The 26,751-nt window shown below is 38.0% G+C and overlaps 2 protein-coding genes across 2 annotated transcripts; one reads left to right on the top strand and one right to left on the bottom strand.

Moving 5' to 3' along the window:
- Positions 1-957: 957 nt before the first annotated feature.
- On the bottom strand, positions 958-5,246 carry LOC127781247 (aspartate carbamoyltransferase, chloroplastic). The gene is made up of 5 exons (XM_052308177.1): positions 4,671-5,246; positions 3,150-3,289; positions 2,295-2,468; positions 1,954-2,190; positions 958-1,304 (listed from the first exon to the last, which is right to left on the bottom strand). Exons 1-5 carry the CDS (start codon positions 5,101-5,103, stop codon positions 1,197-1,199), a joined length of 1,092 nt encoding a protein of 363 aa, XP_052164137.1. The 5' UTR covers positions 5,104-5,246; the 3' UTR covers positions 958-1,196.
- Positions 5,247-10,779: 5,533 nt separating this feature from the next.
- LOC127782181 (ADP-ribosylation factor 3) lies at positions 10,780-15,705 on the top strand. The gene is made up of 8 exons (XM_052309256.1): positions 10,780-11,092; positions 11,187-11,225; positions 11,325-11,387; positions 12,744-12,762; positions 13,810-13,921; positions 14,484-14,531; positions 14,954-15,084; positions 15,358-15,705. The coding sequence occupies exons 1-8, from the start codon at positions 10,990-10,992 to the stop codon at positions 15,389-15,391; spliced, it is 549 nt and encodes a 182-aa protein (XP_052165216.1). The 5' UTR covers positions 10,780-10,989; the 3' UTR covers positions 15,392-15,705.
- Positions 15,706-26,751: the final 11,046 nt, after the last annotated feature.

Here is a 26,751-nt window from a genome sequence, read left to right on the forward strand (position 1 = left end):
TTTCACTGGAAGAAGAAAAAGGACTTTATATCCTCACAATAGTCACTTTCATGCATGGCCTCTGCGACAATATTCCCTGGTGTTACAATCATGAAACTCTGACGCAACTCATGACTGAGAAAGAAGCTTCTCTTGAGCCTAAACACAATGTTAATCTAATTAGAACAAGATGGTCAGGGAATGTTGCCAATCAGCCATGTATATTTCCACTGTCATGTATCGGACCAGTCACTGTCTGTGGACCCTAATTGACTGCAAATTACCATGGTTTTGATTCGGAGATGCCAACACTACACATCATGAGAGTGAGAGTGATGCTGAATTCAAGCCAATTAATCAAGCTAACTAATTCACTTCTCAGAGGCTTTAGAATGCAGCAGATTCTAGGTCAACATCTTGAAGCCGTACTGGGGTCCCAAGGCATGAAATGTGTGAGCCGGCCGGTTATGCATTGTGTCATATTGCTGACCTGAAGGGCTTTGAAACCTTCTTCTGTCTGGCCAACCATTTGAGATTGCTGGTGTGGGCTCACCATCACCTCTCTCTCATGACAATTTACCAGTATACATCACAAACCCTGAATGTTTCACCCCTGGAAGTCATGATAGTCATTTTCACCTGCAGTCATGATATGGAAACTTGGAATTGCAGAAAGCGATGCCAATGGGATTATGCTTCAGTCAGGAATCTGTCATACTCTGAAAGGTGACAACCATGCTATTCCTTGGCAAGTGCCAATCATATAGATCAATAGATCATATACCTACACATGACAAGAGAAAAACAATCAACGTGTCAGCGCCTAGGGTTAAAACAGGATATGGGGAAAATACCAGAGCTCGTCTGGTACGGATAGCCAGCCAGTTACATTGAGTTCTTTGTCCTTGGTCAACAAAAGAGGGCAGAAAGAGCTACTCGGTAAATCACTGCAGTCCTTGCAACAACACTGTAGGAAAATTAGTGCAGTCCTCGGTGATAATGATTCACAAGAACATATGAGAGCAACAAATCTCTGTTTCAGAATATTTTGTTACATCGAAAATTATGCATCTAGAGTTCTAGACATGGTTAAATCCTTGCAAGGATCTAACTTATGGTGCCTAGTACAATACTAATCAGTTGATTTGGAGCCATTGATTAAGACAAACATTTTTTGACCCCCATCAACACCACAGCGCCACGCACTAAGAAAGCTGTCAGCGACCAACAAGCAGAAGTTTGAGCAACGCCATTCTGATGTAGAGGCCGTTTTTGGCCTGTCTAAAATATGCAGCTCTCGGATCACTGTCAACATCTATTGTGATCTGCAAAACAGAAAATTTTGAATGTGATTAGATCTTGGGCCGCCATAAGGCCTAGGAAAGCATGCTGACTGCTAGTGCTAGTTCCCAGATGTGTAAATGACAACAATTGTTTCATCAAGGCATCAAGCTATGCCCTGGGCAATTCTCATCTATTCTAGATAAATACATCCTCTGTTATTTCATTGATGACTTTTCTCATAGCTGACAGTTGACTTGGGTTAACTCTCACCTATTCTAGACACACTTTTGGTAAGGAGTTCCCATTTCCCAAGTTCACAATTGACTTTTCACATAGCTGACTGAAACAGCACGCTTACATACTAAATGAAAAGCGGTGCTCAGCATCTGCCTGCACCAAGCCATATCATTTGGGACACAGCAACTACTAAGTAACTAGTAAAAACATATCACTTTGGTGCATCCATTCACAGACATATTTACTATTAAGGCTTTGAAACTTGAAAGCTCATATTGGATATTATGATATGCAAATGTAACAGAAACTATATCCTGCCTTTTTTTGGCAATATAAAACAATTTTACTAATGCTAAATATAACCAATAATATCTCATCTGGGACACTATTGAATGTAAAACACTGATAAATGAATACTGTTAGATGATTTTATTTAAAAGGATAATTGCTAACCTCATCAAGCCTTGGAAGGGGATGCATGATAACAGCATGTTTTGGCAGCACATCTAAGACCTTCTTGTCCACAATGTACTTACCACGAGCTGCTTCATAAAGATCTATCCTCTCACCGAATCTTTCTTTTTGAATGCGTGTTTGATAAATAACATCGCATTTTGATGCCACCTCCAACAAATCTGAACTTTCTTCCCACTCAACACCTTGAGAAGTTAAGTATTCCTTGATGTCATCCTATGGGACAGAAGAAAAAAATCATCATCCAATCTGTTCTATCTGGGCCATAACAGACATCAAAAGAGCGGAATGCAGTTAACATTTGATAGGACGAGTAATACCTTCATTTTTACAACATCTGGAGATACAAAGTATATCTTAATGTTTTGGTATTTGGCAATCAAATAGGCTAGAGAACGAACAGTTCTTCCATTAGCAAGGTCTCCAACCAAACCAAGTTTTATTCCATCTAGTGTGCCAATTTCTCTCTCTATTGTATAGACATCCAATAAAGCCTGAACAAAAGAACAAAATTATCAATTACAAATAAAATAGTACATAAATCATACTGCATCAGAATTCAGGATGTAAGAACAGAAACTAGATTCCAAACTGATTTTAGTTATCAACATGATGGCAGAGATAAAGAGATACAGTGGACAAACCTATAAAGCTGCCACAAGTATTAAGCTGAAAATGTGTTTATAAAGCTGCAACATTCTTACTTGCCTAAAGGAATACCAGACTAGCTAGAAACACTGATTCACTGACACCCATTCATTTCATCCTATTCACTAGCAATACAACAAAAATGTTGTATATCCCCAAGAGGAGCACTGATAATTTTACAGGTGTTGTTACTATGGAGTATTCAGTGTCATGAATTAACTATAAATGCTCCAGAGAAAGCTTAATAATAAAATGAAATCTGCATCCACATCACTATACAGTCTATTTTATCAGCCGGTAATATGTGATTCTGATCAACACCGTACATTGGCAACAAAACTGGAATTTCTATTGAATGATCCATCCAGAGTCTGGTCAGAACATCATTCGTTAAAATGCATTTTTAGCTCCTTAAGAAAACAGCAATCACCTGCCTAAAACTGTCCTTTTCCAGGAATCCAAGCATGATGACACTGTTTATTGGTAAAACAAGAGAGTTCAAAAGGAGTCAGGGGCAGAACAATTACCTGAGTTGGATGTTGCCCTGGCCCATCGCCTGCATTAATAACTGGAATGTCTGCAGTGGCGGCTGCTCTCCTTGCAGCTCCACTTTCAAAATGTCTCAGAACAATAATATCAGAATAACCCTCAACAGTCCTTATGGTATCTGCAGCATGGATACACATGGTTAACAACCTACATCCTCTGGTCCAAAAAATAAGTCATATCAGACATGCATAAAAATAAACAAAATAGACAAATGATTTGCGGTCCTTCATTTATACCCACATAGGAGAGAATGAATATTTGTTCACGAGTACATTCATTTAGCAAGGGAAACATACAAAGAAAAAGAAACAAAAGTTCCTTGTAATTCTACAGTAACATTTTAAAAATGTTGAGAAGGCTAAAAGAAACTTATATATTTTGATTCAGAGGGATTTATTTTTACTTGAAAAATGTTAGTTTTAGATCTGTTTTGTGAGGTAAGCACCAGTCAACTGTCAGATCCAGATTAAACAGTGAGATTATTCCGGGAATTTATATTCCCACACAATACTAATATAACATATTAATTGAATATATAGGTCCTAAATGCAAGTATGCCACCCAACATCACAATCAAAACATTTAGGACAACAAAAATAATTTATGGGTAAACCTTTTATATTTGTACTATTCGTGGTTTACCACAAATGATGCAAACTGATGTCCTTAGATCCTCCCTATCTTCCTCGAAGGAATAACTACTGATGCAACTATACAAACATAGTAGCCAACTGGCAGCAATACCAGCGCCCTGGTACTTGAACTAGTATCATTAATCCCAACAACACATTTCAAGATAATTTCTTTTGGCATTCGACATCACAACTCCAAGGCATTGAAGATACCACCGTGATTCTAAAACAAAAAAAAAATGTGATGAACACCAACATCCCATGAATCAACCTATCCTAGATATCTCACCATTCTTTGATGCCCTTAGCGCAAATGACAGAAAACTCATGTTCGCTCCACAATGAAAGTCAAGAACTACCCTTGAAATTTTCTATCTCGCAGATTCAAGCAAAAATATCCAACTGAAATGTCATCGAGCACGCCGAAACTATCCAAAGAGTTCACTGTACAACTAGTTATTCCTAGCATTTGTTTCCATGACATCCTATAATACGACAAGACTAAAACTGTTCCAAACAATACCAAATTTCTAGTTGACACTCCATGTCATCCCACTCCGCTCCAAATAAACTTGACTAATCCACATCACTCCATACCACAGTTGATCCAAAACAATTTCAAACTCTCCCATAATTTTCAACTCCGTTTCGCGGCCATTTGCACAACGAGAGACAAATCAAGATCTACCAATTCCGACAATGCAAAACCAACATGTACCCAGAAGGCACAGAATGAGCATTTCCTCACCTGTTCACTATCGACAACTCACAAAACCACTCCAATTTCATCCCAATACTTCGAAATTTGCCGCTCCAACCAAAGGTTCAGTCACTACATCACTCAACGCACTGAACCCAGGAACTCACCTTCCAGGGTCTCGCCCTTGGCGGCGGAGGAGAACTCGCGGGCGTTCTCGGTGGTGAGCACCTCCCCGCCGAGCCGCCGCATGGCGGCCTCGAAGGAGAGGCGCGTGCGCGTGGACGGCTCATAGAAGAGCGTGGCCATGAGGTACCCCTCGAGGACGCGGCTCCTCCCGGCGCCGCGGGAGGAGGACCCGCGCTCCAGGGCCTCCATCTCCCGCGCCACCTCGAAGATCTCCGTCAGCGCGTCCCGGTCGAACTGCTGCGCCTCGATCACGTCCCCGAGCCGCAGCGACGCCGCGACCCCCGCCGCCGCCGAGCCGGCGCCGCATGCCACCGCGCCGCGGCGAGCGGGGAGGGAGGGGAAGGGCCTGAGCTGGGGCCTCGGCGAGGGGGCGGGGACACGCGGGAGCGGGAGGGTGGCGCGGGCGGCCGCCATGGATGGGGGAGGAGGAGGAGAAGTGAGCTTACTGTGCGGAGCGGCGGGAGCTAGGGTTTAAGGGGGTTTAAGGAGGAGGATTTTTTCTATTGTTAATTTTGGATTTTCGTGTGTTTTTTCGTCGGATGTTTGATCGGTTTGGACTTGGTTGTTGGACCTCCCTAGACTTGTTTTAGTAGTATATTCTTGTGTTTTTTTTCTTTTCTTGTTCTTTTTCTTGTGATAGAAACAGTGACCAGTGAAGGTGATGGGGAATATTTTTCTTAGTAGGGAATATTGCAAATGGTTAGCAAGAAAATTGTCGTGGTCCTGAAATTGATGCTGGCTCGAAGAGAACTCTAGTTTTGTGTCCTGAGGAAACGACCTTGATGTTACAGAGGGGGTGAATCGGCATCTAAAACTTTTAAGAAAATGCGGAAGCTGAACGATTTGGATACTTCCTAGTATTTTCAGATATTTCTAAAATATTTTTGGATATTTTAGAAAAACTCATATTTACAAGCAAACTAGCAAGTCAAGCAAAAAGGGGTTCGGCATAATTAGGGAAAGAATTGCACAAATAGCAACTAAACTATTAGCAACACCAAATAGCAAAACTAGATGAGTGAGAGAGATATCATCGGGATTCTTATGAGATGATGTGCTCCTAAAGTTCAAATCCTTGAGGGGATTCTACTCTCCGTCGGGTCTTTTCCAACCCTATCCTTGTGAGATTGCACAAATACACTCCTTCCACTAAGGGTATCTCTTCCCTTTTAGAGGTGAGATCTGACCTTCACATACTCCATCAGCACACCACGAACAAATCGGTGTCTCGAGGTTGACTCCTAGCCGTTTGGACACTTGTTTGGCTTTCTAAGGGTGAAGAGGGGTCCAAAAGTCTCTAAATGAGTCCATAGCACCACCCATTTATAGCCCCAACTCCTTCAACTAGTTGTTTATTACCGTTGATAGAGTCTGCCAAAATTTGTATAGGATCCAGATTGTCCAACACTTTATGCTTTTCCAACATTCACTGAACTACAAGCCATTGGGCCATAAAGAGGTGGACGATCCGATAGCTGTAGGATTGTTCAACATTGCTTCTCCCAAACACTCCGGTATAGTACCATATTGTCTACTCCACTGCTTCTTCAACATCTGATGAACAATCATCTAGCCACGTCCAGAGCGTGTTAGATAGTCCGGTACCGCATCGGACTGTTCGACCATGATTATCCGAAAGTTTCCAAACAATCTAGTTCACTTAGTTTCTCGTGATCATCTTCACTAGATTTTTCCGACTCCACCTAGATTGTCCGGTCCATGTTAGACCCGAATTTTCCTATACCGCACATGATTGTCCAATCCATTATAACTTTGGGGCAAATTGATCTTCTATCTTTCAAACTTTGCCCAATTAACTTTCGCTTCAACTCATTTGCTTTGAGTGTTGTTTTGGCTCACTTTTCCACTTCAAAGGACTTAATGCCTCCGTATCACTCATTAAAGACATTATTACATTATTCATTTGTCATTAATTAGCCAAAAATTAGCTAGGGGGTCTAGATGCACTTTCAAACAATCTATGTGGACTCAGGAATTCCATATACCTAATTATGTTATTTGTTATATCTTTTTTATGCACACAAGAAGATATTTGGTTGCATCGGTTAGATTATATGCCATTTGGCAAAAAGAACAACTCTAAAAATAGTCTTATAAATGGATTGTGGTGCGTCACTTAGGGCAAGCCATACTAAGTACCACGATGAGCTACAATGAGAGACAATAACTAGCACACAATTAAAAAAATTCATTTATTCATTAGATAGTTAAGTATGATAGTTAAGTATTGAGCTTTTTGTGATATCCATTAAATAATTTAACTTCTAAATATATAATAAGATATTGAATGGTAAATAAACAAAAAAATAACTTATTAGTTTGATAGTGAAAATGTTTAAGATCTTATTAATTTTGGTTACAAATGTGTCAAAATACTAATGATCACCAAAAATTACCTTCATTTTCCGAACCGTTTATTACTGATTAAAATTAATTTATAACTAAAACTTTTATAGACATATCCTTAGTGATTCAAAAGCAAATGTTGTAAGATAAACTACGTTAAAAAACCAACATAATCAATAACTACAAAATTACTACTACTCCATCCGTCCAAAAATAAATCAACTTAGTTTGAATTTGTCCTAAAATAAATCAACAGTTACCTTCTTATCTACCATCGGTCCGCAAATCAAAAAATTTTATTCCATCAATACCCCTCAACTACCTATTCACCACCAATGTAACTTTTCTATTAATTAGAGACATTTTGGCTCATTATCTTCTTCCTTAATTCCAATTGGCAACATAAGGTTTAATTTATTTGTGGGGACAAAGAGGGTACATTTTATATTATAAGTCATTTTGATTTTAAGTCAAACTTCTTTACGTTTGACTAGATTCATAGAAAAATATAATAATATTTTTAACACAAAAAACTATCAAAATATATTCAATGTTAGACGTAATGAAACTAATTTAGTGCCTCTTTTTTATTGAAATATAAGTATGTTTGATTTTAATTTGTTGGGTAGAAGATTAGGAAAAGAGAAGGAATACAATGTTCTAATGCTAATGGAATTACTGTTAGCAAACCGTTAAAATGCACATGACACCTTTAGACTTATTTGACTTATTTCTTAGTTTCCTTTTTCGAAGCTGCTTCTGTATCTTTCTCCGAGGCTTTCTGCATTTGTATGACAATAGAAATCGTGAGCTTAAGCACTGATATGGAAAACAAAGTATTAAACTATAGTGCAGTTCAACATATATGATTTAACATGAAATACATTGTCAGTCTTGACGGGGAAAACATGCCGTAGAAGGTCATAAAATTGTTATTTCAGTAACACATATTACAGCACTAGACCAAATGTTACTTGGCATGCATCTATTTATATACTGACTATATATTTGAATATTTGATGACTACAGATAAGGCTAAACCATAAATCTAACTATATAAGCATGGTGGGTGAGATGACATTTTGTCAACGGTCATTCTGGTCACATGAGGTCAAAAGTTAGTAAATAGGATCAATTTCGACAATGAGGTCAAAAGTTAGTACAATAGGATCAATTTTGACAAGTAAAATATCTGCGCAAGTACTCCATTAAAGATGCACATGCTAGATTTGATCATCTGTATGGCCTACACAACAAAAATCAAAACATGAGAAGAGTTTTATTCTCTTCTCTTTTTACTATAAAGAAAATACACAGCTCTCCTCCAGTATGTTTGAGAAAAAAACTAGAAAATAATGGCTGAACTGAACATTACAACCAAAAAAATACTCATACATTGGTCACCCGATGTTCACTTAAACCATTTTCTTTTAGCAGGAGCAAAATAAGTCTCTGGAAAACGGCCAGAATCAATTGGATATATTCACGATGGATGGATGTGGTTTAATGGCAAGTAAGCAAGGTCCGATCTGTAGGTGTACCGCTTTATCATGTTTAGTCTATTGCAGTTGCCGCACAGGAACATGGAAATTAACATTAGATTTCTTGAATAGGCGCCGAGCTTCATCAGGACATTACTAATTACTGCATACATGCATCGCAAATCAAGCAGCATTGAATATCAGACTGACAAATATACGGAATGTCATTAGAAAAAGAAAAAAAGAAATTTGACATTGGCTAATAAACACAAAAAGTTCAAAGCTGATAAATTCAGCTAACAGTATAGTGCCTTGATGGTAAGGCATGACCAACAAATAGATGGAGGTTTTGGGATATGTTTGGATATTAACATGTAGAGATAATCCCTTATATGCCACTAAGAATTGTCTGATACTTTATATGCCAGTGAAAATTGGTTCTTCCCCTATATGCCATCGGTCCAAATTTGCGCACCCTCTCATGCCACTCCCGTCTATTGACTCCGCCTATTGATTGTGTGTTGACCGTTAACTATAAAGTAAAAAAGACGTATTTGCCCCTTTGAGTTGTTAGGCATGTACTATAGTTTTCCTTCTTTTCAATAGGAGGCAAACCTAATTAGCATGGCGATACGACCGACCACAGGTTTGAAGGATGACATTAGTCAAGGCAAATGACTCAAATGGAGGATGCCGTGTTGTTGAAGCACATTTCCCTATCATTTTCCTTTTATTGACTATTTGTAAATCATCTAAAGTTGTATTTTATCTATGTACACTGATTGTTCCTCTGCTCAATCTCAACATAATTACATGCCATTTTACTTATACCTGCTGGGTACCCCACCATGTTGTTGGCCAACAAAAAAAACATGGTTTTTTTGGTGAATCAATTATTGTAACAAAATTCCTCTTGCCTCGTTTGGTAGGGCTCCAAACTCCAACTCTCAACTCTAACCTTCAACTTCAGTGAGAACTGGTTCCTATATGAGCTGAGGTGGGTATGAAAGTGTTTGGCTAGATTGTGCCACCACGTCCCTTGTTGGCATTGTCCTGCCGTAGTCGCCGCTCCACCCACGTGCCACCGCACGTGTGTCGCCTTGTCGATGCTGACCCTGCGCTGCCACCCACGCGCCTCCTGCCGCCGTTGCCATCGCTTGTGGCCTTGCTGCTCTCATGCGCCACGCCACCCGCCCCCACCGACGCCTGCCGCCGCCGTCAAGGGAGGAAGATGTGGATGAGAGAGAAATGGAGGAGAGGGGGTGTGAAGGGGTAGTTCAGTGGCATATCGCATAAATACATGAAAAAATTAAAGGGTAGTGGGTCATTAGGGACGAAATGGAGCTGTGAAGTAGAAAAACCCAGTTCTACCCCGTAGTACAATTTTGGGGAGTAACTCTGCAAACTCCGCTAAAAAAAATGAAGAATTTGTACCATGTGGCACAACTCCAGCTCTAGGGAAGTTGGAGTTAGGAGCTAGAGCTGTGCCAAACGGAACCTGAATATTATACAATGATGAATAGAAACTATTTGAATTTGGATTTGAAAGACATATAATTGTAAAATCCAGATTTCTGTTTTAACTTGCTTGGCATATACTACCTGAATTAAGCGAGTATAAACGTGTCCTTGCAACGTTTCTCAATTCAGTGAGCATGAAAGAAAATGTGCCTAGTATATGCATGATTACTAATATTCTACAATGGATGGAGTATTTATTCCATATCCTAAAATTTTCCATTTACATTTTGATCTTCAACTAACCCGAACTCAAAACCAACCTAGAGAAACCATGTCTTTTTCTTATGGAAAATAGAGGATGGAATTGTTAAAAAACCGTCACAAGTTATTTTTGCAAAAAACTTTCAAATGTAGTTATAGTATAGTTATAGTGTAACTACAATATAGTTACAATGTACTGTACTGTAATCTCTATATAAGTTATATATAAAGTTATATATATTAGTTTAATATTTATATACATAGTTGTAGTGGAATTACATTACAATTATATTATAGTTAGATTTGAAAGTTTTTCATAAAAAATCTTACAGTAGTTTTTAGATAATCCCAATAAAAAAACCATACAAACCCCACATAAAAACCTTTTGTAGCTGCAATCTTTTTCTTAGGAAATAGAAAAACCATACAAACCCACCTAAAAACCTATGCAATTGGAATCTCTCCTAAATCCACCAAACCAAACCAAACCGCTTCTCCCCTTTTCCCCTCCAAACAAAACATCCATCCATCCACCTTCCCCATTCGGTGAGTCGTCTTCGTCGTCTTGGGTACTCGCGCGCGCCAGCTCACTCCCAGATCTCCCCCCCTCCTCTCCTTCCCGTCTCAGATCTCCACCGCCGCCGCCGCCGAAACCCTAGCCCAGCCCCCCGCCTTCCGCCGCGCGCGCGGGGGTGACCTCCGCGCCGCCGCCGCCGCCGCCGCCGCCGCCATGGGCATCGTCTTCACGCGGCTCTTCTCGTCGGTCTTCGGCAACCGCGAGGCCCGCATCCTCGTCCTCGGCCTCGACAATGCCGGCAAGACCACCATCCTATGTAAGCCCACCTCGCCCCCCGACTCCATCGAATGTAATCTCGCCGTCTCCACCTCGGATCTGATCTGGGTGCTTGTGTTTTTTTTTCCTCGCAGATCGGCTGCAGATGGGGGAGGTCGTCTCCACGATCCCAAGTGGGTTCCCCGCTCCCGATTCCCTCATTTTTTTTCTTCCATTCGGTTTGCTCCGCGGGTTTGGTGACGTGTGTGCTTGTTGTTGTTGCGTTGCTGCAGCGATTGGGTTCAACGTGGAGACGGTGCAGTACAACAACATCAAGTTCCAAGTCTGGGATCTCGGTGAGTGTGCCCCCAAGTCTCTGATTCACGAGGACTGGTTTAGATTTTTCCGCGAGCCAATTTATAAGTACAATTTACGACAATATCCATGAGGCCGATTGTGGGTACTACAATTTATGATTGAGTGGACCAATGGTTGAGACCTAGCTGACTAGGGTTTGACCATTACAATTCTGATTCTGTCCTAGGTTTTGAGGGAATTTTAGTATAACGTGACCTTTTTTACTTGTATGCTGAGTTCCTGAATTGAATCAAAATGGGGTTCTGTTTATTCTATGTGGTGTTGAAGTAAATGAGTTGTTGCCTAATGGCTTTCATGGCTTGTCTGCAAAGAGTTCAAAAATGACCATTCTGAGCATCTTAAGCAATTCAGTGACCTGTTTTTTCCTATGTTTGAAGGCTGATGTGGTTATTCTTAAAATACTATCCTCTCATCTGCTTTGGCACTGATCGCCAAGCCTTAGTATAAGAAGTATTTGGTTCACTAGCATTTCACAATCCTAAGGGGAAGTTCATATGCAGTAATACACTAACACTTGGATTCTTGCACAGCAACAATAATGATGTAGAATTCCTGCGGAAGTAGAAATGAAGAAATAAAAAAAATAGTGGAAAACAATGAGGAGAACGTGCTCAAATCAGACTTTAGTCAGCATGTTCATTTGCGAAATAACAAGAGTCTTGTATGGTGGGCAAGTAAAACCATGAGTATTTTTTTATCACTGCTAAATAAAGTTTGTATTAAAAACAATAGCCATTCTACTGTACCCCCAAACCGTTAGAGCTTAGAGCTTATAGCACATTGATAACTATGGAACTCACATAGCTTTGACTAGTATTTCGATCTCCGAAACTCATATAGCTTTGACTAATATTCCAATCTCGGAAAAGTGTGGCCTGGTTTTCGAAATATGGATTCATTTGCTTAGCGTTTGATTGCACCATTTCAAAGCTAGTTGTCTCCTGTGGTTAGTAAAGAAACATATTTTTTTAATTGCCACCATCGTGTAACATTATATGTATGATTTACTGTAGCAATACCTTGTAATCACCGGAACACTGGGGAGCTACACATTGCATTCCATTTTCCATGTCATTTAATTGAAATCTGCAAGAATATTATGCTTGGAAACGCATGCTTAATTGGGCAGTTATTCACATATCAAGCATATTTACTCACATTTAATGCATTATACAGCTGTAGTGATTTAATGCTTATATAGTTTAAAACAAACATCTGAAATTGCGATGAGTTTCTGCTTCTCTATGCTAGTGAAACTTTGTTTGCCTAATATTTTTATGTTCCTTCACTTTAAAATATCCAATTTTTTTTTAACACCACTTTCTTCTCAACAGGTGGTCAAACAAGCATCAGGTACCATCTCTATGTCATCACAATCAAAGTTTTTTCTGTCAAGTCATTCATGCCTTTATATAGTAACCATTTAATTTTTATCATCCTCGAAAAGGATCACCCATTCTGCCTTCTTACATTTAGACTACCTTTTCTTTTCAATCATGGAAGTATTGCGCGTGCAATACAATGACCTGGTTGAACCTTCTTACTTAAGTTTCTACAAGCTAATAATAGTACTCATGTATACTACTTGAAATGTTCTGATAAAATCCTAAAGCTAGAAATTTCTTAGGGTTCAAAGGGTTAAGTTGGAAATATATTTCCTCTCTAGTTTTTTGCACTGCTAGCTAGCTAGGATTTTTACTGCAATAAGGTTTTTTATAGACATAGGCTTTTACTGCAAACCCCTAATTTGATATGGTTTGATCTTGGGGAATTTCATAGTTGTAAAAAATAATCCAAGCTTTTGTAAGAGTACTTTTATTGGGTGTAAATATGGCTAGTTTGTTTTTTTCCTTGGGCTTCAAATATCTAATTATTCTCCATGGAGTTTTTGCGTTTGAGAGGCAGGCAACTGGATATATATAAAATTTACTTGGTCATCCTGTTCTTCAGCCGGATATGTATAGAGAAGGGACATAGATGCTTACCACAAGAAATGGGGGCTACACATTTACCCTGGGGCTAAGACAGCTTTCTAAATACTATCGCTAATGATATTCCATATACTACAGTACTTGACCTTTCCCATAACAAACATATATAGATCTGCACAGTGGAGTACATAGGTGTCCAAATGAGCGTAATGCGACCATTCATTGAAATGAAATTGTAATTGTTTACCTTATACTTACGTGTTTAGTTCAGGATTCACAAGAATATTTAAACTTTATAGAGTCAACCTTCACTTATGTCTTGCTACTTCTGATTCCTTTCTGTTACTCTTTTGTATTCAAGTATGTTTCCTTTGTTAGGCATGGATTCTCTTAGATTATTTGACTTTCTTCCTTTTAAAGACTAGGCATGACACGTTTCTCTACGCCATTAACATATTCACCTTTTTAGGCCATACTGGAGATGCTACTTTCCAAATACCCAGGCTATCATTTATGTTGTCGATTCAAGTGATACAGATAGGCTTGTAACAGCAAAAGAAGAGTTTCATGCTATCCTTGAGGTATGGGCCACCTGTGCTTGAGGGACTCGGTATATATATTTACTGTGTCATATGTAACCATTACATGGAAGAAACAAATGGGATTTTGCACATATTTCTCAAAGGGTGATTATGACTGCAAGTTTAGTGAAGCATGCTGCTTGCTCATTCTTTAAAATCATTAATTGGTATAAAAAATCCATGTATTTTTGTCAGGATTTAACGGATTGCTTACTTGTCAGGGGATTTCAGGCGCTTTGTGATTCACAGGCTATGCTTCCTTTTGCAGTTTAATTTTGATCCCAACAACTGGTCTGTTATAAATTTGATAAATCAATATCTCATGCTCGTTTGTTCATGAACACTAACAGTGTTTATGCACCACAGGAGGCCAGGATCCCTATCTAGTTTGCTATTTTCATTCTTTTTATGGTTAGAAATATTAGCAGCATTTCGTTAGCATGGTGTTACGCTTGTGTAGACATAAATCCAATATCCTAATGATTTTAAGGCTATAGCAGTACACATGAATTTATTTCATTTAGGTGCATTTGCTTATTGGCTGCTTGCCTTCAACTGGCAGGAGGATGAGCTAAAAGGTGCAGTTGTCCTTGTATATGCGAATAAACAGGTAAAACCAAACCATTCTGGGTCTCATACACTGTTGTTAATTTTGTGTGCTTAAATTGGTTTCAAACGTACTCCGGTGCTACATTTTTCTGCATGTGGTTCACTTGGATTTTGACAGCCCATGGCATCTTAAGTCCTTAAACAAAAGTTACTTCTAGCTGTTCTGAACTTGCACTATTTAAGCATTTTTTTTGGTTAATAAAATATATCGCTCTCTGTACCAAACAAACGTAGCCTATTTATTATGATTTTCCATTATGTTACTTGGACATTAGGTTTCAAATGTGAATGTCTTTTTGTCAATTGTCATTCTTTGTTGCTTGCATTTTCTATACAAATAAGTTGGAGATGCTTTATTCTATGGCAACAATGTAGACGCCCAATATGATGTCTCATGTGCTGTCATGCCTACAATGAATGCAGGATCTTCCAGGTGCACTTGATGATGCTGCCATAACGGAATCATTAGAACTCCACAAGATTAAGAGCCGTCAATGGGCGATTTTCAAAACATCTGCCATAAAAGGAGAGGGCCTTTTTGAAGGTTTGGACTGGTAAGTCACATGAAATTTTCTTTTCTCTACGGAACAAATGAAATAATGGCTAAAATGTTTATGCTGGTAAAATCCTGTACTATCCTGTTTCTTGTAGTGACGTGAGTACTGGACGGTTTGTTTTCCTGTGAATATGATTAGACTGAACTCCCATGTTACATTTTTTCCAGTTCTGTTTTACAACACATTATTCTGCAATTCCTCCCTGATGAATGCATATGGGAATATCTGATGGAATTAACTTACAAAAGCCTGGTTTGATTCTTGCTGCAGGCTCAGTAATGCACTGAAATCCAAAAGCAGCTAATTTAGGAGCCTCTGTTCCATGGATCATTGCTTGATGGTAAAGAACAGGGACACTGCTCCCTTTTCCTCACAAGTCTGCGTGAGAACCCCCATTCTCTTTGTTTTAACTCCAGAAGTTTTATACCATCGATTATCTGTAAAGTGCTTGTTAAAGTTTTCGGATACGACTTTAGATGTACCTCCATATTGAGATCAAGAATAGATTTGTAGAAAATGACGAGCAAACTGTCAGGACTCTTGGTCACTGGTGGCTTTACCCGTAAATCCCTTCTATTGTGACATTTTTTTCCGATGATTGAACACGCCTAATTTCCACCTTGTCGCCGAGTTTCATGTCGTTTTCTACATAGTCTTTTACTCGGGTGATACGAATACTTGGGAACATTATCCACTAGTCATTTCTTAATAATGTTATATTGAAATGAATGAAAGAAGTGATCTTGATTCTTGACCCTCTGTAACTAAATTAAATCTACTCTTGACCTCATCTATACATCTTTATGATCACTGTTCAATTGGTAGCAATTCTGATGACATGTAATACAACTATGAAATCATAATTCGCAGAAAGTTACTACAATAACTCAATAACATCATAAGCACAAGGGTACGGATGGTAAAGTAGTAAAGTATGATACGTCTCTACTCTTGGATAAGCACATCTTAAAACCTTACTTTTGAGTTATATGTTTTTAAAATCTTCCTCTGATATTATATGTATATTTCTCTTAAGAAAACACTACCATAAGTCCAAAACATCATGATATTTGCATTTGATTTTGGGATTCTTTTTCTCACCGTGGCTTATTTTCTAGCATCGACTCTTAAAACAACAATAATATACAGATTAATATTTATCTACGAATTACTTTTATCGTTTTGTTTATTTTTCGACGGCTTATTAGTCATACCACTAATTAATATAGCGTCTAGTAATAATTGATATAGCGACTTTGCTGCTGGTAAACAAAAGGAGCTAGATAGACCTGGCCCAGCACAAAGCCAGCTGCGAATTGACGTCAGCAGGGACGTCATCTGATAACTTGTGCTGAACACCAGGGCAGGCCGTTTGTTTTTCTTGCAACGACTGTTCAACCGTCGTCGCGAATAGTCACTGTCGCCTACTTAGTCCGTGTTTAGTTACAGACTTTTTCTTTAAACTTCTAACTTTTTTATCATATCAAAATTTTTCTACACACGTAAATTTCTAACTTTTTCATCACATCATTCTAATTTCAACTAAACTTTCAATTTTGGTGTGAACTAAATACAGCCTTAACAACTTGGACATGGATTTAGGAGGATTAATTAATTAATTTGTTTACGGCGACATCCTGTTCCATAGAAATGTCACGGTTGCTACAATATCCCCTTAAACATCAGACACGTGTTGTGCCGACAATTCATCGCGTTTGCGGCGAACAGTTCCGATTCCGTTAGATATAGGCAAGGCCAAGTGTCCATATAATACTTGAGTCAGTAATCACATTTGCCCAAAGAAGGAGATTTGTTTTTTCAATTGCACGAAGGAGATTAAGGTTGTTAAAATATATCGATTCTGTTATATAATTTTACGATTCTAATTAAGGTGTTTGATTCTATGATTTTACCATGTAGGTAGAATTTATGATTTTTACGTACACGATTTTATGATTGTGATCTTACTTATACCTTTCGATTTAGGATCACGATTTTAACAACTTTAAAAGAGATTAAAGTCGTTAAGTAAATCAGGCTGAATTCCTATGAAAAATGTTTCTGCGTTTATGTAATTATAGGTACCAGGACAGCCATAACTCCACTACATCAGAAGTGTTTCTGTATAATCTGCACAAGTTTCTTCACAAGTATTCCACTTATTTCACTACATTTCACCATTGATCACCTTTTGTGTTTTAAGATACTTGTAGTTGCAACTTGCAACTACACTAGTCAATTTTTTTTGGAAGGATTAGCATGCAGGGAATTGGATTGATTGGTTATCAACTGACTGTCAACTTTTGCAAACGCACTAGTCATGAGTTAATAACCAATTGAATTGGATGGAACACTGGCTTGACAAGAATCACTAGTTGCGGAAAAAATATCTGTAGGAAAAAAATCTATCTGTGTATAGGATCGGGGTGAATAGGATTTTCTAAGTACAAGGCCAAATTAGAACTCAATAACAGAAGATTATATCTACCCTAAGTTCCTATGTTTGACAACCATTGTGACCCAAAATTTGCAACTGAGTTGAAGTTTTACTCAATTCTAATTCAATCTATGAAAGTAAAATGCGAGAGGTAAAGAGATTGAGATAGGAAAAGCAAACAAGATGCTGAGACTTTTTCCCAAGATATCGAAAATTGGGCAATCTCCACTAGTACTCTAATTTGGAGCACTATAAGTGAGAGTTTTACTTCCTCTCATGGCCATGAAATCTGTGAGCGCCCTTTAGCGGTAGTTCTTCTCTACTCCAGAAGATAAACCAAAACCTTCACAAAATTGCATCTCACAATTTTCTCGAGAGATCACCATGAACATTTCCGAGACCGGCTAAGACATGCCGAGATGTCAAGAATAACAAGAAGCCTTCACTCAAGCAACTTAGCACTAGACTACTTGGCAGATGCATACTAAGACATGTTTGATTTGGATTATTAATTAGATTGTTGCTATTGATTATCTACTTGATTATAGAGATAAATTAATATTTTCATAAATAAGTTTAATAAATAGCTTAAGACAACAGTTTTTGCAGTGCAGTAGAAGAATGCTTTTTCAAGAAGAAAATACATTTTTCATAGCATGAAGTAACTAATCCGATAAATAATCTGCAAGTGATGTTCACAAGTATAGGGGGGTGGATCCAGGATCGATCCTATATGAAGGGGTACTCATCCTCTTCATCCTTTTTTCAGTCCCCATCTTCCTCATCTTTTCCGTTTCTCCTCACCTTCTTTATGGGGATCCAACACGATAGGGAGGACTCGAGTCCCAGCGCCCATGTTGGATCCGCCCATAAGTACTCCACGTATTTTGTTATCTTACATTTCACTGCCGATCGCCTTTTGTGTTTTAAGATGCTTATAATTGCAACTGCACTAGTCGGGCATTAGTCAATTTTCTTGGGAAGGATTAGCATGCCAGGAATTGAACTGATTGGTTATCAACTGGCTGTCAACTTTTCCCAAATGCACACTAGTCATGAGCTAATTAATAATCAATTGAATTGGATGGAACACCAGCTTGACAAGAATCACTAGCTCAAGAAAAAATATCTATTGGTGTGATGGCCCACAAGAGAGCAGCTTCTACCAAGTGCTACTAGAAGACAATGGAAAATGTCTCAGAATGTGATTGTGCATCAAGCCGAAAGATAGCAGTCGTCCTGTTTGTTTGGAGGCTACGTGGCTGGAAGGTTCTGGAACCATGAGAAGAAAAAAAAAAGAGGATAAGATGATAAGTCCAAATGAACAGAAAACCTGGGCGACTCCTAATTGAAGAAACCTTCTAGTGCTTGGATGAGCAGCCGACCGTGCCGGAAAAGGTAACCCGTTGATGATGAGTTGAGCTTGATTTGCACGCACTTATCTGCAAGGGGAAAAAAATTATTTCAGAACCTTAAGTTTTAAGGAAAGCTTGAAAACCATCCAACTTTTAAAACAGGTTTTAGCTTTGACTGAATACATCATTTGCTTTACATTTTCTCTGTTTACGTTGTTAGACCTTTTTAAGTTAAGTGACAGTTTCATCCCAAAGTAATTAATCTCTCCCTCAACGAAAATTTAAGAAAATATTGTAGAGAATGTATGTATAAGTAAGGTTTATATATGCGTGGATAGTCTCTCAGTTCATTATCATCTTTACCGAGACACTCCACATTTAGGAACTACTTGATAAAACGGCTATTTATTGTAAAAATAAAAAATAACAAGAATTGTTCAAGTTGGTACCCACTCGGTTACCACAATATCGATGATCGAAATATAGACTGTTATAATAAATTGTTTATATCAACGGTCTCCTGTATAATTTTGAGCAGACCTAAAGAGAGTCCTAAGTAATGTCATATTGCTGACTGGCAAGATTTATCGCTGTCGAAGTATCAATCACCTACTTTCCTGTGTGTGATCTCTTTACTAATGACCACCGCCCCCCCCCCCCCCCCCCCCCCACCCCACTTGACACTGTCACCCATTCCACTTACTGCTGCCACACATGCCTAAATTACACGCTAGCTATAGCTAGTGAGATCTTTTTGTTCGTCTTTTTTGTGAGCCGCACAGTGAAATTTAGGACTAGATCGATCGATGATGATGTGACTGATCGAGCAGCTAATTGCAAGGTCAACGCACACGGTTCCGGAAGAAAATCTTGTTGGGCAACCAAAAAACGTGTGTGATATTTTAGCCTTGGCATAGGCACAACGCCTTACAATTATGGAAAAGGAAAAAATCTCATTGAAAAGAAAATCACTATATGTAAACTCTAATCGTGAGAATCTCACGTGCGCATGTGCATATGGAGAGGATTTGATTGTCACTCTACAAGTCTATTGGCCCCATCGGATCGCTTATTCGTGAAAAATAAGAGATCTATAATACCATAAAATACCTAACTTGGGTTATTGTTGAAATTAATAAATGTGTTAAGAATTAACTTTATAAAAAATCACAGAAACCCACCTTTATTATTACCTTACTTATTCTAAAAGAGATACATTCTCAAAAGAGAAGAGATACATTCTCAAAAGAGAAGAGAGAGATCTCTTTTAGCTAATTTAGACATGTGTGGTAGAGAGAACTAGAGAAAAACATGCACTCGCCTCGCGCCTCGCTTGACTCCCCTAGAATGGCGCACGTGCGCGACATATGTGTGAACGGTCTACGTGCGACGTATCCCGTTCTTCAGGATTGTCGACATGTGAACGACCTACACACAACTTATCCAGTTCGTCAGGACTGTCGACGGTGGCGGACCCTCTCTTGTGGCATGATATGGCAGTTGCCGTAGCTATGCCATAGCCAAACTAAGTAACACATCTGAACATTTGGCCATTTAGATGATTAATTGACTATTTGGTTTGGTTGAAACTCTATTTGTTTGATTACTTAGATGTAAGGGCTATAGTATAATTGCCTTGTGTCTCTAAAAATGAATGAATTGTCTAATAACAAAATATTAACCCGTATAAGTGCAACCTCTAGTAAAATACCCACTAGATTACTGCATTCTTTTTCTTAAGCCTAACTGTTGATTGGACGGACCGTCCAATGCTCTAACCAAAAGGCACAACAGGAAGCAACAACGAAAAAAAAATTAAAACAAGAGTAAGCACACATCTGTAAAATGGGGAACACATTGTGAAAATTATTTCACTCGTCAAACTTACATAAAAAAATTCAGGATTATAGCCTTTGTTAATTGTGTGTAGTGCTATATTTTCTAGCTAATGAGTGTAAATATAGTGTGATTTATGTATAAACAAATTTTAGTTTATTTGTTGAAATTACAATGCTGTTCGATATAGCACGTTAGTCCGCCATAGCTAAATTTTAACGCTGGGTCCGTCACTGACTGCCAATACATGTAGCCAAGATGTTTCGCATATTTGATATGTCCATATGTTTAATGTCTTTACATAATATAAATTACATATAATAGATTGTGCTTATATTTCCAACGGTTATAATAATCACTACAAGCCACCCTCTTAAAATTCATTTTTATTATTGGTTTCCACTGCATTTAAAGGGTAAAGTCGATGATTTGAATCCGTACGAAGATGACGGCAATGGGTAGCCTTGAGCCGTCGAATCAAACAATGTGAATCCATTAACAGTTGCAAACCGCTTAGTTAGCTCTGGATTATGCTACGATCTAAACTAATTTAAATTCTATTATACTAGTACATCAGAAAACCACATAGATCGACAATATGCGTAAGATGCTTCGTGAGACATTTTCTCGTTTATAGCACCATGATTATTAAAATGCATCTCTGGACCAATCCAGCACTTACACCTTAACTAACACGGATGGATTTATATATTGGTTTGCAAAGAACACCGGTCATTTTCAGTCAACCAAATACACAGAGCAAAAATAAATAAATAAATCCACTCGTGGACGGTTTGTTCTGTTAACCAAACAACAACAACAGCAGATACAAACACGACCAGATGCAGCGTACGCAGAGAAAACAGAAAACCAAAAATAATACTCCTCCGGTTTTTTATATGCTTAGTAAATAAAAAGAATTGTATGTACACGCAAGCAACCGCCGCCCACGTCAGCATCAAGCAGTCCGACGTGGCACTAGCTAGGTCCCTAGGCCGGCGCCAACTATAGCTACCGGCGAGGCAGCGACGCCCGCAGCTTATTGATTAATTAGCTTTAGTCCCTCGTATTCCCACTAGCCCACTAACAGCAGGTACAATAACAGACTATTAGTCAGCTATAAACATATTTTAATGAGATAAAAAATGAAAGAGAAGAGCAGCGGGCTACAGATCTATAGCCAGCTGCAGCGCGGACTCCAAAACGCAATGTGTGTATGACATGTGGGACCATATATTAATAGTATAGTAATTAACTATTGTATGAATTGGCTATTAGTTTGGCTATAGGTGAATTGGAGCTAGTAGTGGGCTATACTATTAAACTTGCTCAAGTTTAGTACTTCTTACGTTTTATAATATAAGACTTTCTAGCATTACCCACATATATATATATATATATATATATATATATATTAATGAATATGAATATGAATATAGATATATTATATATCTATCTAAATTTATTAACATCTATATGAATATGGGTAATGCTTGAAAGTCTTACATTGTGAAATGGAGGGAGTAGTATAGAGTTCACTGTGAGCTATTCCTTCCGTTTCATATTATAAGTTGTTCGATATTTTTTTAAGTTAAACTTTGTTAAGTTTGATTAAGTTTATAGAAAAAATTAACAACATCTAAAATATAAAATTAGTTTCATTAAACCTAACAATATTGAATATAGTTGATAATATATTTGTTTTGTGTTGAAAATAATAGTATGTTTTTCTATAAATTTGGTTAACTTAAAGAAGTTTTACTAGAAAAAAATCAAACAACTATAATATAAAATAGAGGAAGTATTAGTCTATTTTAAAGCTAACATATATAATAATAGATGTTGCTAAATTTTTCACTAAATTGGCTAGTTTATCCATGAGTCAATCCACACCATTCATTTTTTTATTACCTCTCTCCTCCACATAAGTTTGTAGTTGGTTTATAACTTACTATTATCCTTGCTCTAACCAAGTATTCACTTCTTCTCAAAATAAATTACTCTAGTATTATGACACATCCTAATATTATGAATCTGAATAGACTCTTATTTAAATTCGTATTACTAAGATATATCATATGCAGTACTAGATTAACTTAGTGAAGGATAGAGAGAGTATAATGCTATTCGCTTTGTTTCATATTATAAGTCATTTGACTTTTTTTCTAGTCAAATTATGTTAAGTTTGATCAAATTCATAGAAAAATTTAGCAACACCTAAATATTAAATTCGTTTCATTAAATCTAACATTGAATATATTTGATAATATGTTTGTTTTATGTTGAAAATATTATTATATTTTTTCTATAAACTTGGTAAAACTTAAAAAAGTTTGACTAAGAAAAAAATTCAAATAACTTATATTATGAAACATAGGGGGTAGAAGGCTATAAGCCATCTACAAGCAAAGAAAAAAGATAGTACTCCCTCAGTTTCTAAATATTTTACACCGTTGACTTTTTAGCACATGTTTGACCGTTCGTTTTATTAAAAAACTTTTGTGAAATATATAAAACCATATGTATACATATAAGTATATTTAACAATGAATTAAATGATAGAAAAAGAATTAATAATTTTTTACTAAGACGAATGGTCAAACATATTTAAAAAATTTAACGGCGTCAAATATTTAAAAACGGAGGAAGTAAAAGATAAGAAAAATGATATACATATATAGTCACCTGTAGACCTATAGCACGAGCTTTAAAATAATGTATGTGTATCAGTTGCATATTGTATTGTATATATTTATATAAAACTATTATAAATTTAGATTATTAGATTAACTACAAATAATACTTCTATCAATTTTTACCGCTATCAGTTGCTGTACTATGAATGATCTCTGGCCGAATGTTCCAGAAGGACACGTGTCGCGCCCTCGCGAAGCGGGAAAGGAGGCGGGCGGGGCGGGCGTGCGTGCGTGCGCTCGAGCCGGCTTTTGTTTCCGCGCTCGACGAAAATGTCAACGCGTGCGACCCCGTTGACTTTCGAGTGGCCGCCTTTTCGCAGCACGATGGAGGAGAGAGGAGATAACGATGGCCGCAAAAATATACGCAATGATGGAGTGCAGTGTGGAGCAACATCAGATCAGAGATCAGTGCGATCTAGCTAAGCCATGATTAAGCTACAGGCTTAGCTAAAGTAGAGCAGTAATTTTTTTTTTTTGCTCTCTTTCGTTTTATTTTTTGGCAAGAAGAAAAAGTTTCATACTACCTTTTGTAGTAGTCGTCGTCCACTAGCTAGCTAGCTAGCTGGACCAAACCAAGAACAATTGCTCTCGGTTTGTTTTGGTGTAAAAAAAAAGTTTATCCGGATGGTAATGCAGCTGATTTGTTTGTATGTATGATAATGGCAAAAGTTAAGTGGTACCTTTAGTTACCTCCAGTGTTAACGTACGTGGTTAATGGGGAATTAATTTATACTACAATAGGGAGAGTAAAAAATTAACATGTGCTCGCTCGTGGAAGTATATCCTTAATTATTTTATTTTCACTGAAAGATACTTAGTAGTATCTATGTTTTCTTAGTAGTCATTGTAAGCGATCGACATAGTTTGTAATGTACAGGTTTGGTATTCTCTAACGTTATGCTTATAAGGAAAATTACCAAATATTACAATGTTAATCCGTTTTGACATCAATGCCTTTATCATGCATGGCAAATCTTGTGATCTTGTCTCCAGTTCTGTATAGAATCTATGAACGACTTGCACTATATAGTGGCAATATTATAGAATTTTGACTGTACATATTTAGGCTATAATATATATTACTCGCTGCAGTTATATTTTGTGACAAAATGAGTAATTTGGATTTTATGGAATTGTTTATCATGCCCATAAAGTATTTTTGGCACGTTAAAAAGAGATTCTTTCATGTATCGTGGACAATAACAAGTGGTCTTATGCCATATTGTTTTGTTATATCTTTTTCAATCGGACACAGCGGGTTGGTCGGGTGCCATTCTGAGCCCTACGCTGGCATCTCCATTGTAGATAGCCATCAACATATGAAAAAATTGATTGGCCACTAGAAAACACTATTAGTTGCTTAGACTCGATGGCACCGTTGGCTCCACCACTATTTTCGATTTCACTTTAAGAGAGAATCCGTTGCAAGAGATTGGCGATTAAATTATAATAATTAGGCTCCATTCAAGCTGTCCTTATTTGTATATATTCCTACAAAACTAAATTATTTCTTACAAATCTCATTTATGCATTCCAAATGGAGCCTTGAGCCTCATTTAGAACATGTGGATTCATCTAAATGCTGGAATTGAACTATTATTTATACTGAAACCCTGCAAAAATTCGGTAGGTCCAAAGGAGTCAGTAAGCTTGAGTATATCTCAAAATAAAGATCCGTGCCTCTTATACAACACTCAAAAGCAATCTTCCAATTTCCAATAGGAATTGAACTAATCCTAGTTACAACACATTAAGAATTTACTCCTATAAATAAATTATTAACCCATGTATAAGGCCACGCCACAAAAAAAAAAAACTCAACACCAATAGTAATAACCGGTACAGTTTCTGTTTATTCTTGTCTATCATACTCTAGCTATTTAGGCCCTGTTCACTTTAATGTCTTTTTCAACCTTACCAAATTTTGGTAAAGTTGCTAAAAAAATGGCTACATTTAGTTTGCTGCCAAGTTTTGGTAACTATATAAGAAATCCTGCCAAATTTTTGGTAAGTTGCCAAAATTTTAGTAAGATTTTTTTTTCATCAAAGTGAACATGCCCTTAATCAAATATAGTTGATTTTTATCCATATATACAATTTTCCGCGCGGGTGTCATCTACTTCATGTACAAATTAATTATGCCAAATTCATACGTTCTAGAGGGTTCATGAGCTTCAATACGTCTTTAATTTGCAGTAGTACTTATCTAAATTATTCTTAGAAGAAAATCCATTTTCCCCTAACCACAAAACCAATTTCTTTTTCCCTTGGGAAGGAAAAGAGTTATTACTACACCATCACCGCGACCACCAGATTTCAAGTTTTTCTAGCTTGTACGGCAGGATTAAACAGTGCAGATAGAAAGAGATAGCCAAATTTTTTTGAGAATTACGACGCAGACACTCACAACGCACGCGCACTCACCCCTGTGAACACATGCACGTAAACCCTACCCCTATGAAAGCATCTTCGAAGGCTGGGCCGGCAAATCCTGGAGAGATTGATGAAGTCACCACAGGCGCCTCGTACGCACGCAGACACTCACAACGCACGCGCACTCACCCCTGTGAACACATGCACGCAAACCCTACCCCTATGAGAGCATCTTCGAAGGCTGGGCCGGCAAATCCTGGAGAGATTGATGAAGTCACCACAGGCGCCTCGCTGTCGACGGGTACGTCGCCTACCACTAAAAGCACAACGCCGTTAAATCCTGAAAAATTCGCTCCCAAGGGGAGTCGAACCCAGGACCTCAGGTGCTACTGAGACTCTTGTGATCACCAGGCTATAGGCCCTTTCGCAAAGAGATAGCCAAATTAAACAAAATTGAAAATTAAAAACCGAGTTTTCCCCACTGTCAACAGCTGATTGATCAAGACGACCAAGCCAAGCCAAGCATGCTGCAACCAATCGGAGCGCAGTATTATATATGCGCGTTGAAATTTCGGTGGGCCCCACCACAATATAACATCCTGGATGATTGCACACGCCACGTCATCTGCCAGAGATCATTTCCTGCGCTCTCTGGTGTGGTGTGGGCCCTACGTCGGCACAGACCAAAGTGTGACAGCTCTCTCTACCCTCATCTCTCCACCTTTGATCACTTAAGCTTAATCACCCGGTTTTGATTAGTGGAAAAATCGTAGGTCCACTAGGAATTGCACACAGTTAACGGGGTGATTGTGACGTAGGACAGCGGTGGATGCGCTGTTCTCGGCGTAGCCAAGTGATTTTCTCGTAGATGTAGCGATGACTGAGTGATAGGTAAGAGGTTGATGTGCGGGCTATTCTCTACGTAGCCTGGTTGAAAATTACTTAATGATGTTCTATTTTGATTTTC

This window comes from Oryza glaberrima, chromosome 8 (genome assembly GCF_000147395.1).
Source record: "Oryza glaberrima chromosome 8, OglaRS2, whole genome shotgun sequence".
Taxonomy (NCBI): Eukaryota; Viridiplantae; Streptophyta; class Magnoliopsida; order Poales; family Poaceae; genus Oryza; species Oryza glaberrima.

Excerpts from the sequence above, each read along its gene's own strand:
- LOC127781247 (XM_052308177.1), bottom strand. The coding sequence starts at position 5,103 with ATGGCGGCCGCCCGCGCCACCCTCCCGCTCCCGCGTGTCCCCGCCCCC. Across the intron at positions 3,290-4,670 it reads CAAGGGCGAGACCCTGGAAG|ATACCATAAGGACTGTTGAG; the intron begins GTGAGTTCCTGG and ends TCCATGCTGCAG. Across the intron at positions 2,469-3,149 it reads CAGGGCAACATCCAACTCAG|GCTTTATTGGATGTCTATAC; the intron begins GTAATTGTTCTG and ends TCTTTTGTTCAG.
- LOC127782181 (XM_052309256.1), top strand. The coding sequence starts at position 10,990 with ATGGGCATCGTCTTCACGCGGCTCTTCTCGTCGGTCTTCGGCAACCGC. Across the intron at positions 13,922-14,483 it reads AGTTTCATGCTATCCTTGAG|GAGGATGAGCTAAAAGGTGC; the intron begins GTATGGGCCACC and ends TTCAACTGGCAG. Across the intron at positions 14,532-14,953 it reads TTGTATATGCGAATAAACAG|GATCTTCCAGGTGCACTTGA; the intron begins GTAAAACCAAAC and ends CAATGAATGCAG.